Source organism: Erithacus rubecula, assembly GCF_903797595.1.
Source record: "Erithacus rubecula genome assembly, chromosome: 3".
In the NCBI taxonomy this organism is placed as follows: Eukaryota; Metazoa; Chordata; class Aves; order Passeriformes; family Muscicapidae; genus Erithacus; species Erithacus rubecula.
Genome location: NC_136689.1, coordinates 142,238,513 through 142,250,572, shown reverse-complemented (window position 1 = coordinate 142,250,572; position 12,060 = coordinate 142,238,513). Strand labels below are relative to the sequence as shown.

Sequence of the window (12,060 nt, the reverse complement as noted above, 5' to 3'; positions counted from 1 at the left end):
ACCTCGTGCCTGTGTGCTCACCTTGCTCACTGCTGGACAGACAGTACACACAGAGTCACCTGCTCTGGCACAGAGACATTTTCCACAGGGCAGCTTCTGACCATGCCCAGGGCTGTACTTGTAGGTTTGCTGGCTTCCCAGATGGCAGACCTACTTTGGAAAGTAATCTCAGCCCACCTTTCCAAAGACTGCAAATACAAACAGACTGAAGCAAAAACCGTGTCAATTTTTGAAATCCTCCAAATACACCTTCCTTTCTTACCTGTTGTTGCAGGTGTCCTTTTAGGCACATTCCTGTAGGGCTTGCTTCTGTAAGAGGTGGCAGCTATAGAAACCTCCCTTTGATGACTAAAATCTGGGTGAGTACAAACATGGGTCTTGATCTGAGTCTGCAGCTCATGTCTTGTACTCTGCTCTCTAACTACAGATTCTGCCTGGTAAATGTCATTTAACTGGCTGGAGAGAAAACAGGGTTTAAGAAAAAGCAGGGAAATGGCACCCACGGAATTCAGGGCACAGAGACAGTCTGGGGTGTCTCTGGGAACAGACTGAACAGATAGCCATATGCTAGGGAATGTGCTGGAGCAAAAGGAATTAGGCTGTGTCCCCTTTTATGGGTGGAAAATGCTCAGAAATGTAGTCTGTGTCTAACTCATGCAGATTTTTCAATTGCTATTAAAGATGCAAGTGTGTTTTTTGTGTTCCAAATATAGACTCTTGGAAATGACTCCCACAGTCATTCAAATGAAAAGGGTTATCAAAAACACCATTTAATCTCCTTCTTCTGGATGCCACTGCACCATCTCACCTGCACCTAGATGACCCTTAGAGTTCCCTTCCAACCCAAATGATTCTGAATTTGTTTAACAGAATATCACTATGTATATTCCCCTCTCATGGTGCACTAGAATGTGTGAATTCTATGACATGCATGGCACATCAGACACAAAATGAGAGAGAGCCTGTAGAGACAAAGGAATCGCCATCATGACAGGAATCAAATGTCACATTTGCATGGCCCAGTCAACATGTTTGACCTCCATAACACTTGTTCATAACCACCATGTTTGCCCAAAACAATGTCTTATCCCATGTTAGGAGATACTCTCAAATAGAGACCCTGTTCTGCCTCACCACTGAAAAGATGAAATCTCAGTCTGGACTAAGAAATATGTTTCTGTTAAATATGTGACCAGCACATTTGCTTAATACTAAAATCCAGCAAGCTAACCCAAGATGCAGCACAGTAACAGATATACCATTGAGAATGACTTAAAAGTGGCAAGCTTTTCACTTCATGGTATTTTCACTTTGATTGGTCTTTCCATAGCAAGAAACACAGTAAAATCAAATCAAAGAGTTTATTTGCATAGGAAATAGCAAAAATAGCACCATTGAGAGCTACACAGTAAAGACTTTGTTTAACCCTGGCATTTGTATTTGTTATTTAATTTTATTTTTCAGTAAAGCAGAGGCAAATTTTATCTGCTACTGGGTGAGAAAAGACTCCAAGGCTGGCAAATGCTTATCTCTGGGCTTTAGCCTCAGGGTTTGATTCTGGGCTGGTTATTGACAGCTGTGGCTTCTGCTTGGGCTGGCCAGTTTGGAAGCACCATGCCATATGGTGAATGTGTTAGCAGAGCAGGGTGCCTCTTTTCTGACTCCAAAAGAGCAGATGAGATTCCCAAACACATTCAGCACTTAGTGCCTGTGTCAGGTCCATTACTCCCATCTCTCACTACAAACTGCTTTGTGCAGAAAAGGTTTGAAAATGCAGCTGCTTTGCTGGCTGGCACATACCCAAGGCCTGATCACTTCTCAGATCTGCACTTTGTGGGTGGACACAGCTTGGTCAGAGGGTTAAACCCACAAATTACCTGTTATGAAGGTCTTTCAGACTCCATCCCCTTTCTACTTTGTCTTTGAATTCTCAGGTTGATTTTGGCAATTAGCTGATAGTGAGAAATGGTCTCTGTCTGGCTTGTTGCTTTCACCCTCAAACACAATTTCTCCCATGATTCTGAACATCACTTTGCTCTGATCCGTTCACCAAAGACCAACATCCTCCTAGACCAGCCTGCACTATGCACCAACCCTCTAAGTAACACAACTTGCTAAGTTATGTCATAATGGATCAACCAAAACAGTGAATTGGGTCACAGTTAGTTTCCTGAGTTGTTAATACCAGGGGACTTCCTATGCTGCTCTGGCTGATTTCGGGTAAAGCAGTGGTAGGGAGCTGTGCATATGCTGACAGTGCACAGGGGATTTGGCATCCTTGACCTGACAGAGGATAACCTTGAAAAGGCATCTCCCTGACTGAGGTAAGTAAGTTCCATCTCTTGGAACAAAACTCTCCAGTACAGAGAGGTTTAGATCTTCTGTCCCTTTAGGCCTTTACTATGAAATCCCACATGACTCCATGAAAAAGTAGCTCCTATAGAATATTGATTCATTTATCAGCAGAAGAATATTAAACTTAACAGGGATCTTCTGGAAAGCACACACTAGCTGTTCAAAATTGTCCATTGGGAGTTGGATGTACTGGACATATCTTTTCCAGCTTTGGCATGACTTTATCTTCCTCTCCTCCATGTGGATGGCAAATAGCACCAACAATCCTGTGCCTGTGTATCACAGTTAATGCTCCAGGCTGCAGGATTTGATTTCAGTTAAAAAGGTGAGGGATAAAGCTTTGGAAAGAATCAATCAGATAACAGATAAAAAAATTGGCATTGGAATGGTTTTGCATAAACAGTCATACAACACATTGCTATTATATGCTTTTCAAAAGAGGAAAAAAAAACCACTTATTTTTAGCATTTTAATATGCCCTGATGTTAGAGAAAACAAACAAAAAATAAGTTCACATATCACATCAACGATAATAATAATAATAATTATAATTCATAAAAATAATCTGACCGACCGGCAGCATTTGTTGGCTTTAGAAGGCCTCCCACAAAAGAAACACAGCTGAAGACACTGGAGAGCTCTTGGCAGGTGTGAGGAATTCAAGTTTTCAAAACAAGTCAGGGGGTGCTCCCTGCAGGCTACGGCCCTTTGACACTGGGGGGCCGGGCAGCCAGGCTTGCATAGTAAGCACACTGAGAGGGGTCACACTGTCCATTGGCTCCCGGGGGGCCCTGGGGCCCTGCCAGACCCGGCACACCAGCTTCACCTGGAGGGCCAGGAGGTCCTGGCATCCCATCTTTGGCATAACCAGGCTCCCCTGGGAGGCCTGAAACAGAAACAAAATGCCCTTGGTGAGAGGCACCAGAGTGACATCCCCAGCGTGCAGTACTCAGAGATGGCTTTGCTGCCAACCTGGGATGCAGGCAGCAGCTTCCACAGGTTTGGATTTGGCTAGGATCTATCTCAAGGTATAACCAGAGTGTCTTCTCTGAAATAAAGATTTCCACTTCCTATGGCAACCTTGGGATGCTCAGCTCTGATATGGCTGCTCTTCCTCTATCTCCCTGCTGAAGTCATGAAGCTGCATGAGAGTCCTCACTGAGAGGAGGTGAGAGTGGGGCTGGAGGCTCAGCCTGGGGAGATAACTCACTGCTGCAGTGCATAGTGGGCACATTATTATTTGAAGGTAATGCAAAGCCAGTCTGCCAAATGCAGACCCTGGGGTTATGAGGACTTCTCATAGTTTCTTCCCCAAGAATGCAGTGAAGGCAAAAATGATCAATGGTTCCTAATTTCAGAATGCAGACAAACTGTATTTGCTGCTGCTTTGTCAGTAACAGTAAAGGAGAAGCTGTATCCCCAAGGCACAGGTGTTCAATATGACCTTTTCTAACATCTGAAGATGCCTGAACCTCTGGGTTCAGTTTGGTCACAGGAAGATTCTTCCAAGGACAGAGAAAACACTTCACAGTGCATCTAATAATTAAAGCTTCACTTTGGATTTGATCCAAAGGTCAATTAACTTATCTGTAACTGAGATGGTTCAGTGTACTCATTAATCAAGCTGAGGAAATAAAGGTGGCCAGATATGATGTCAGTGAGACAGTTCTTCCCTTTGGGCCACATTCTACAGAAATCCTGTATGTTGTTTTTATGTCATCTTGATCATATCTTTAGAGATCTCTCACAGAGACCTGTGTCCTGGTAGTGGTTCAAAGTGATGTGTTTTGTGGGATGTTCTGAATAACACACCTGGAATTCCTGGAGGACCCATTTCCCCTCGTTGGCCAAGGCCAGTGTCTCCTTTCTCACCCTTTGCTCCTCTTTCTCCTGTAGAGAGAGAAAGAAAAAATAGGAACTGATGAGAGTGCTCTACAGAATTAAACACTACTATAGGTCTTTCATCCACACTGAAGCCAGTATATTTGGTAAAAACAGTTCCTAATTGTGGCCAATCCTCTGAGAAGGGACATTAAATGGGAATGAAGACTTGCCCCACTCTAGTTTTGCTAGAGGTGGAACACACCAGTCATATTCAACACCTCTGCTTCAACAGACTGAGGTCACTTTCAACATCTGTATTTTAAGGACAATTTATATGCTACTAAAAGGAAAGGCGGATGCCAAAATGGAGTGGACATCCTTGTATTGGCCTGCCCCAACACACCAAGTTTCACTGACCTTTGGGACCGATGGGTCCAGGTGGCCCTTCAGACCCAGTCTGTCCAGGCCGGCCAGGCTCCCCTGGAGGGCCAGTTCTTCCTGGGAGCCCTTCCTTCCCAGGGGGACCAGGAGGTCCTGGTCTGCCATGGGATGCTTTTACCTGTGCAGGCTGTATCTGAGCCAGGATGTAGGGTAACTTTGCTGTGAAGAAAGGGAAATGGGTTTGTTAGACTAGAAGGACTATGCTCCAAGAGATGGAGAGTCAGAAGGGGCCCAGGAAAGCCCAAGTACTGTCAATCACAGATCAATTTTCCAGGGCCACTCATTTTTGTCCCCTCCATAATCTATGATTGTGACTCCCCAATCCTCTCTAAATTATTTAAATCTCATTTCTTGGTAGCCTTAACTTTCTCTTAAATTTCACCCTTTATCATAAGCTTTTCTGTCATCCTCTGCTCCTTGTTCTCAAAGAATCTGAAATATTCCTTCCTTTAGTTGGCACCCTGTTAAACTGGGACCACTGCTGATCTGAAAAGGAGAGTCTTTTCTTAGTGCTTTTGTTACACACAGATGCTACATGGCTGGTCTGTAAGGAGAAAACTTTTCCTGTTCCAGGCTGTTTCAGGCAGGTACACACTGCCCACCATTTCAGTGCTAAGACCCTGAACAACCATGTTGATTTTGCTGGGGTGGAGCTAATTTTCTTCCCAGTGGCTGGCATGGGGCTGTGTTTTGTATTTGTGTTGATAATACAGAGATGTTTTTGTTCTTGCTGAGCAGGGCATACACAGAGCCAAGGCCTTTTCTGTTTTTCCATGGCCACACTGGGGAGGAAACTGGGGAGCAGGGGAGGTTGGGAAGAGAAACAGCCACAACAGGTGACCCAAAGTGACCAAAGAGGTCAAGTCCATATGACATCATGCTCAGTATATAATGGGAGGGGAGGAAGAAGGAGGAGGGCACATTTGCAGTGATGGTGTTTTTCTTCCCAAGTAACCACTACTTGTGATGGGGCCCTGCTCTCCTGGAGATGGCTGAACCCCTGCCTGCCCATGGGAGGCACAGAATTCATTCCTTGCTTTGTTTTGCTTCTGGGTGCAGTTTTTGCTTTCCCTATTAAACTGTTTTTATCTCAGTCCATGAGTTTTCAGCTTTTACTCTTCTGATTCTCCCTGATCCTGCAAGTGAGGGAATGAGTGAGCAGCTGTGTGGGCCTTGGCTGCTGACTGGGGTTACACCATGACAACCCTGAGAGCTCATCAAACACTCAGCATCACAGAAAGAGGGAGAAGAGCATTCTATCTTCCTTTCATTGATCTTAAATGCTTTCAGGCTGGTGTGGATACACTGAAGACTGAGAGTGTGTAAATAAAATCTATGAAATAATTACCCTATTCACCTGTGATCTTTAGAATAAAATGCCTGCAGCTGTGTCCCAGTGGGGTCATGAGCTGTGTGAGAAGAACTACAGCTCTGCATCTCACTGTCAATGGGATCAGTAGTCGTCTGCAATTCACATACTTTGAGATAAACAGCAGCCCATATACCCCCCCAGCCCCTCTTCTTATACTGATGAGTACCAAAAGTCACAGGCAAAAATCAGGAACATTTCTTCTCCAGCTGGGACCTCAAAAGAAAGTTTACAATCTACTCTGATTACTTTCTGTGCTATTGCATGTCACACATCTTCCTAGCAAGCTTGCTGCAATACTACCTTCCTTAAGAGGAGAGGTTCAGGTGCCAGCACAGTTATGCAAAGCATCATTCATACTCTCAGATCCATCCTCTGGATTCTTGGTACTGATTACTTACCATCTAACTGCTTGGATAACTCCTCTTGGATGAGTCTCCTCAAAGTCTCTAGAGATGGGGGTTCTCCCTAAAGAGTCAGAAGCACAGTAATGAGAGTAGATAACCACAGTCAAGGGATCAGATAGTTATAGGACAAGGGGGAACAGTTTTTAACTGAAATAACAATGATTTAGAATAGATGTTAGGAAGAAATTCTTTACCATGAGGGTGGTAAGGCACAGGAATGGGCTGCCCTGAGAAACTTCGGGTGTAGCAGCACTGGAAGTGTTCAAGGCAAGTTGGGTGGGCTTTGGAGAAGCCTCATCTAGTTTATGCATCCCTGTTTATGATGGTTGGGTGGTTGTAACTAGAGGATCTTTAAGGTCCCTTTAACCCAAAACACTCTATGCACATCATAATGTGCAAACTAAGCCATCCACAAAGGGCTCAACAGGTCACAGACACTGCAGAATCTGCCTAAAAGAGGAATTTAAAGGGACTCAAAACAATCACAGAATCAATTAGGCTGGAAAAGACCTCAGATCATAAAGTCCAGCCTTTGACTGAATACCACCATATCAAGTAAACCATGGCACTGAGTGACACGTCCATTCTTTCCTTAAACTTCTCCAGGGACAATGATGTCCACCACTTCCCTGGGCAGCCCATTCGAATATCTAATTATCCCTTCTGTGAAGAAACTATTCATAGTGTCCAAAATAAACCTCCCTGGCATAGTTTTAGACTGTGTCCTCTTATCCTATCTGTAGCTGTCTGGGAGAAGAGACTGAACCTCATGTGGGTAGATCCTCCTCTTAGGCAGTTATTGAGCAATGAAATCTCCCTTGAGCCTCCTTTTCTCCAAGCTGACCAACACCACCACCCTCACTCTTCACAGGAGTTGGGCTCCAGACTTTTCATCATCTCTGCTTCCTTCTCTGGAACTGCTCCAGAACCTTAACATCCTTCCTCAAATGAGGGACCAGAACTGGACACAGAATATAAGGTGTGCCCTCCCTAGTGCCCAGCACAGAGGGACAATCACTGCCCTGGTCCTGCTGGCCATGATGGCCATGCTAGTGCTGACACAGAATGTCAGGAGGCCACTGGGCACATGCCAGATCACATTCAGCTGCTGTTGGCCAGCACACCCAGGGCTTTTCCCTCTGGGCCCCATCCTGGGGCACTGCAGGGGCTTCTTGGGACATAAGGGCAGGACACAGTCCGTGGTCCTCTTGAATCTCATCCTGCTGACTTCACACCATCAATCCAGCCTGTCCATATCCCCCTGCAGAGCCATTCTACCCTCCAGCACATCGACTCAGTGTCATCACAAATTTATTACTGAAGGTACCCTCAATGCCTGTACCCAAATCAGCAGGAACAGACACTGAACAGGACTGTGCACTGGGGACACCACCAGTGACCAGACACCAACTGCATGGGGCACCATTCCCCACCATTCTCTGGATATGGCCATCCTGAGAGTTCTGAACCAGCAGAATGCCCCTGCACAAACCCTGGGCGGTCAAATTTTCCAGGACTGTGTTGTGAGAGATGGAGTCAAAAGCATTCTGTTTCCAGCCTGCTGCCAAACCACGGGCTCAGTGGTTTATGCAGGGAGCCTGGTCTGAGGGCACTGGTTGCAGCACTGTTCCCATCTCCATCCTTAAGAAATCTCCTTCCTATGCACTCGTAGAAGTTGTAGAAAGCACATCAGGAGACATCTCTGCCCTACCAGATCACAGTGGAGATCCCATGTTCTTTTTCATCATGGCACATTTCCTTACAGAGAGATGTACATGTGCCCCAAAGGTTCTAATGCTGGCTTGCTAGAAGCAGTCATATTGGATGCATCCCCTGCCAACAAGCCTTATCTCAGGAAACAGAAGCCAGTTTATGCATATGCATTATTCTTCCAAACCAGTACAAGTTTTTGCCTGATTTCAGGCTGTTGAAGGGGATGTGGCTGCCTGGCCTTGGCCCCCTACCCAGCCCTCAAGGCACAGCATCTTTCATCCTTTCTCTTAGTTCTTGTGTGCTGCTGCTGTTGTTGTACCACTGCAATAGCTGTGAAAACTCAAAGTAATGTGAACAATGACTCTGGATGATGTAACTAAAAAATTATGAAAGCATTTTTGATAAGTGGGAGAACTTTTTGGAGTGCAGCTTTCCAAGTAAATAATTTAAATAAGAGAAAGGTTTTAGGGTAGCCAGGCTCTTGCCTTTGCAAAAACTCTAAAGAAAATGGTAGCTACATTTAAGCAGTAAAACATTTTCAAGCAGCAAGATCAAATATTTTCTTTTAGAAATCAGAAAGTGAGATGTTCCTCTTGAAATATAATTTTCATTTTTTGTGGCTAAAATAATTCTTTGCATTTCTGTCAGTTTGAAAATACTTCTGGTCAACCTAAAGACTGCATTCTTTTGTGTATCAGCTGCTTGCAAAAGTGTTGCTTTTCACACTTACTCTGTTAACATACAAGGATGCAGTTTGTGTCCTCTATATTTATGAAAACCTAGTGAGCTCTTCTGAATCAGAAGTTATTCTTCACTAAAAAATGAGATTTTATTAAATAGCTAAGTGACATTTCACTTTTAATCAACAGCACTGCTGATAAGTACAGAGTTGGTCTATTTGCTGCCTCCTTCCTGACACAAATTTTGCATGAGAAAAAGATGTGTCGCTGGTGACAAAAGAAACAATTTTCTCATGAAGTACTAAGCATTTTTGATGGCTCTTGGTATATATCCCATTAAGTAAACATAATTGTGGAGCATACTTTAAAGGCTTACAAATTATCTTTTCAAATTTTAACCCTATTAGTTAAATTAAGTTTCCATAATCATCACTTGATTTCACACACAAAGAAATGCTTTGTCTAAAATTTAGTCAGCTTTTCCATCAGAGATTACTCTCTGTTTATTCTCCTCTGAGAAGATCTCCAATTCATCCTCAGGATAGGTACAGTGGCTTCATTGCTGTTGGTAGTTTTTCTCACTCTGCAACATAAACCACTCTCAGAAATTCTCAGTAGTGAGATTGTTTCCGAACAGGGGGGAAGAAAAAAAAAAAAAGAGGGAGAACATTAAACAAAAATAGTATTTGATGAATTCTGATGAGCTGACTGCAGGATTTCCAGGAATAGAGCAGTGACCTTTCCACAGCTCAGCATTTTGTCTCTCCTAACAGCCAGCAGCAGAGGAAGGTGTTAGTCCTCTCTATGAAGTGCTACACATTACTGCCCTTATAGAAAGAATTTTTTTAGACTCCAGTGCCATGGCCACCATCACAGGACCTGATTTAGGCATTTAGGGGTAAAAGGTCTCAGCAACTGGCCACACTGACTATGGGTCTGGATTATTTATCTCCCCTGAAGTGCAAGTCAACACCCCCACAAGCCTTTCCATCCATGGAGGTGTCCAAGGCCAGGTTCGACAGAGCTAGGAGCAGCCTGGTCCAAGTGGAAGGTGTTCCTGTCCATGGCAGGGGGCTGGAACTAGATGCTCTTTAAGGTTTCTTCTAACCCAAACCACTCTGTGATGCCATGATTCCCTGAGATGTGCTGCAGCTCCTCTTCATGGGTATCAAGAGCTAAAAGCACTGCCTCCCCTTATAACACACTCCTGCTCCAGTTTCTGTCAGCCTCAGTGTACTCTGAGTCACTTTTCTGATTCCCATGGCAGGAAAATTACTGTACAGAGCCTTTCTCTGGCAGTCTTACCCTTGGTCCTGGAAATCCTGGCTGTCCTGGAGGCCCAGGAGGTCCAACTTGCCCAGTGTCTCCTGGAGGCCCGTGGGGACCCATCAGTCCTGGGTGGCCCTTATGACCAGGCATCCCAGGATCACCTGGAGGGCCTTTTTCACCTCGAGGGCCTTTTTCACCTTTGATTCCAGGCTCACCCTAAGTGAAAAGAAGGATGTTACCACCACAAAATAAGAGGCAAACTTCTGATTTCCAAACACAGATAAACACTCTCAGCTGAGCTGGCAAAGTCACTGAGTACAACATCTGGTGCACTACAAATGATCCACAAATTATTAGTGATGGAGAATGATTAAAGAGAGATCTGGGAGACTGGGAAGCACTGGCTTCAGTTTTGAATGACCTCTGCCCCCAGCCCCTAACTCAAAATAGCTTTCTTTATTTCAACATGAAATAACTAATAGTATTCTGCAACTTACCCTCTCTCCTTTGGAGCCAATTGCACCCTGTTTCCCTGGTGTGCCCTGCAACAAAATAAAGGTAAAAAATAAAAGAACCATCCATAATAAGTGTAAATAATGAATGTAATGAACCTTTGTAATGATTTCTGTGACCCCAGGAAAATTTATTTCCATGATAACCCCACAATTTTCTGACAGTTTTCTCTTTTGGTCTCAATTATCAACGTTAAAAGAGAGGAAAAAATTCAAGCAAAAACTCAAGCAAAGAAACAAAACAAAACAAAACAAAACAAAACAAAAAAAAAAAAAAAAAAAAAAAAAAGCAGAAAACAACCAACCAAACAAAAAATCCAAACCAAAACAAAAAAAGCCCCATGACTAGCAGGTTGAGGAAGGTGATTCTCCCCCTCCACTCCCCTTTGGTGAGACCCCACCTGGAGTGCTGTGTCTAGTTCTGGTGCCAGAATACAAGCAAGGTCATGGACCTGTTGGAGCAAGTTCAGATGAGGCCACAAAGATGCTCAGAGGGCTGGAGCACCTCTGCTGTGGATTCAGGCTGAGAGAGCTGGGATTGTTCAGCCTGAAGGAGAGAAGGTTCTGGGGAAACCTTAGAGTCCCTTCAGTAGTAAAAGGGGGTTTATAAGAAAAATAGGGATGATTTTTTTTTTTTTTGTCAGGGGCTGTAGTGATAGGATAAGAGGAAATGGCTTCACAATCAGAGAGGGTGGTATTTGGTAGAAATATTTCACTGTGAGGGTGGTGAGGCACTGGAGCAGGTTGACCAGAGAAGTTGTGAATGTCTCATCCTTGGAATGGTTCAAGGTGAGGTTGAATTGAGTGCTGTGCAACCTGGTCTAGTGGAAGGTGTTTCTGCCTCTGGCAGGGTGGGTGGAAATAGATAATATTTAAGATCCCTTATAACCGAAAAAAAACAAGTTTGTTGGAACCCTGGCTAACATCTTTGAAGATTTTTTTTCCCCATGACACCAGCCCTATATTGAAACAACTGGGAATTTTACTTACCTCTTTTCCAGGAGGACCTTTCTCTCCTGGCTCTCCCTAAGACATACAGAAAATGGATTTAGCATCACACTGGAGGAGGTGGAAAAAAGACTCCACCTAATAACCATGTCTAGCTTTGTGTTAACAGCACAAATTTTCTTCTACACAGTAGCACGTTTGCATGATTTTTCCTTATCCTACTGCTAATGGTCATTTCTGGATGGACACATCCTACTATTTGGAAAGCATTTTTTAGTCAATTTGCATCCCATGTAAACACAAATACCAGGAAGTAATTTTTAATAAACCAGCTGAGGTTAGATGTTTCACTGAAAGTGTGTTCCTGCTTTCAATGCATTTTGTTCCTTTTTCTTATCAACAATTCCCAAAGCTCCATACGGTTTATATGGCCTTGTTTAACTTAAGGAGCACCAGCATTATACCCATAAGTGTCTGAAAATGTAAATGAAGTATATTTTGTAGGTAGAAGTACCATCTTGTATTAGACCAGCTGGAAAAAC

General features: G+C 43.9%; 1 protein-coding gene across 1 annotated transcript in view; it reads right to left on the bottom strand.

The window, feature by feature from the left end:
• Nucleotides 1-2,885: 2,885 nt before the first annotated feature.
• The window catches only part of COL22A1 (collagen type XXII alpha 1 chain), a 220,377-nt gene continuing 211,202 nt past the window's right edge, over nucleotides 2,886-12,060 (bottom strand). Inside the window, exons 60-66 of the mRNA XM_079301128.1 lie at nucleotides 11,561-11,596; nucleotides 10,556-10,600; nucleotides 10,095-10,274; nucleotides 6,391-6,457; nucleotides 4,597-4,779; nucleotides 4,168-4,245; nucleotides 2,886-3,241 (exon numbers count right to left, since the gene is read on the bottom strand). Of these exons, the coding sequence (XP_079157254.1) occupies nucleotides 3,054-3,241; nucleotides 4,168-4,245; nucleotides 4,597-4,779; nucleotides 6,391-6,457; nucleotides 10,095-10,274; nucleotides 10,556-10,600; nucleotides 11,561-11,596 (777 nt within the window). The 3' untranslated portion in view covers nucleotides 2,886-3,053. The remainder of the gene's footprint in view (nucleotides 3,242-4,167; nucleotides 4,246-4,596; nucleotides 4,780-6,390; nucleotides 6,458-10,094; nucleotides 10,275-10,555; nucleotides 10,601-11,560; nucleotides 11,597-12,060) is intronic.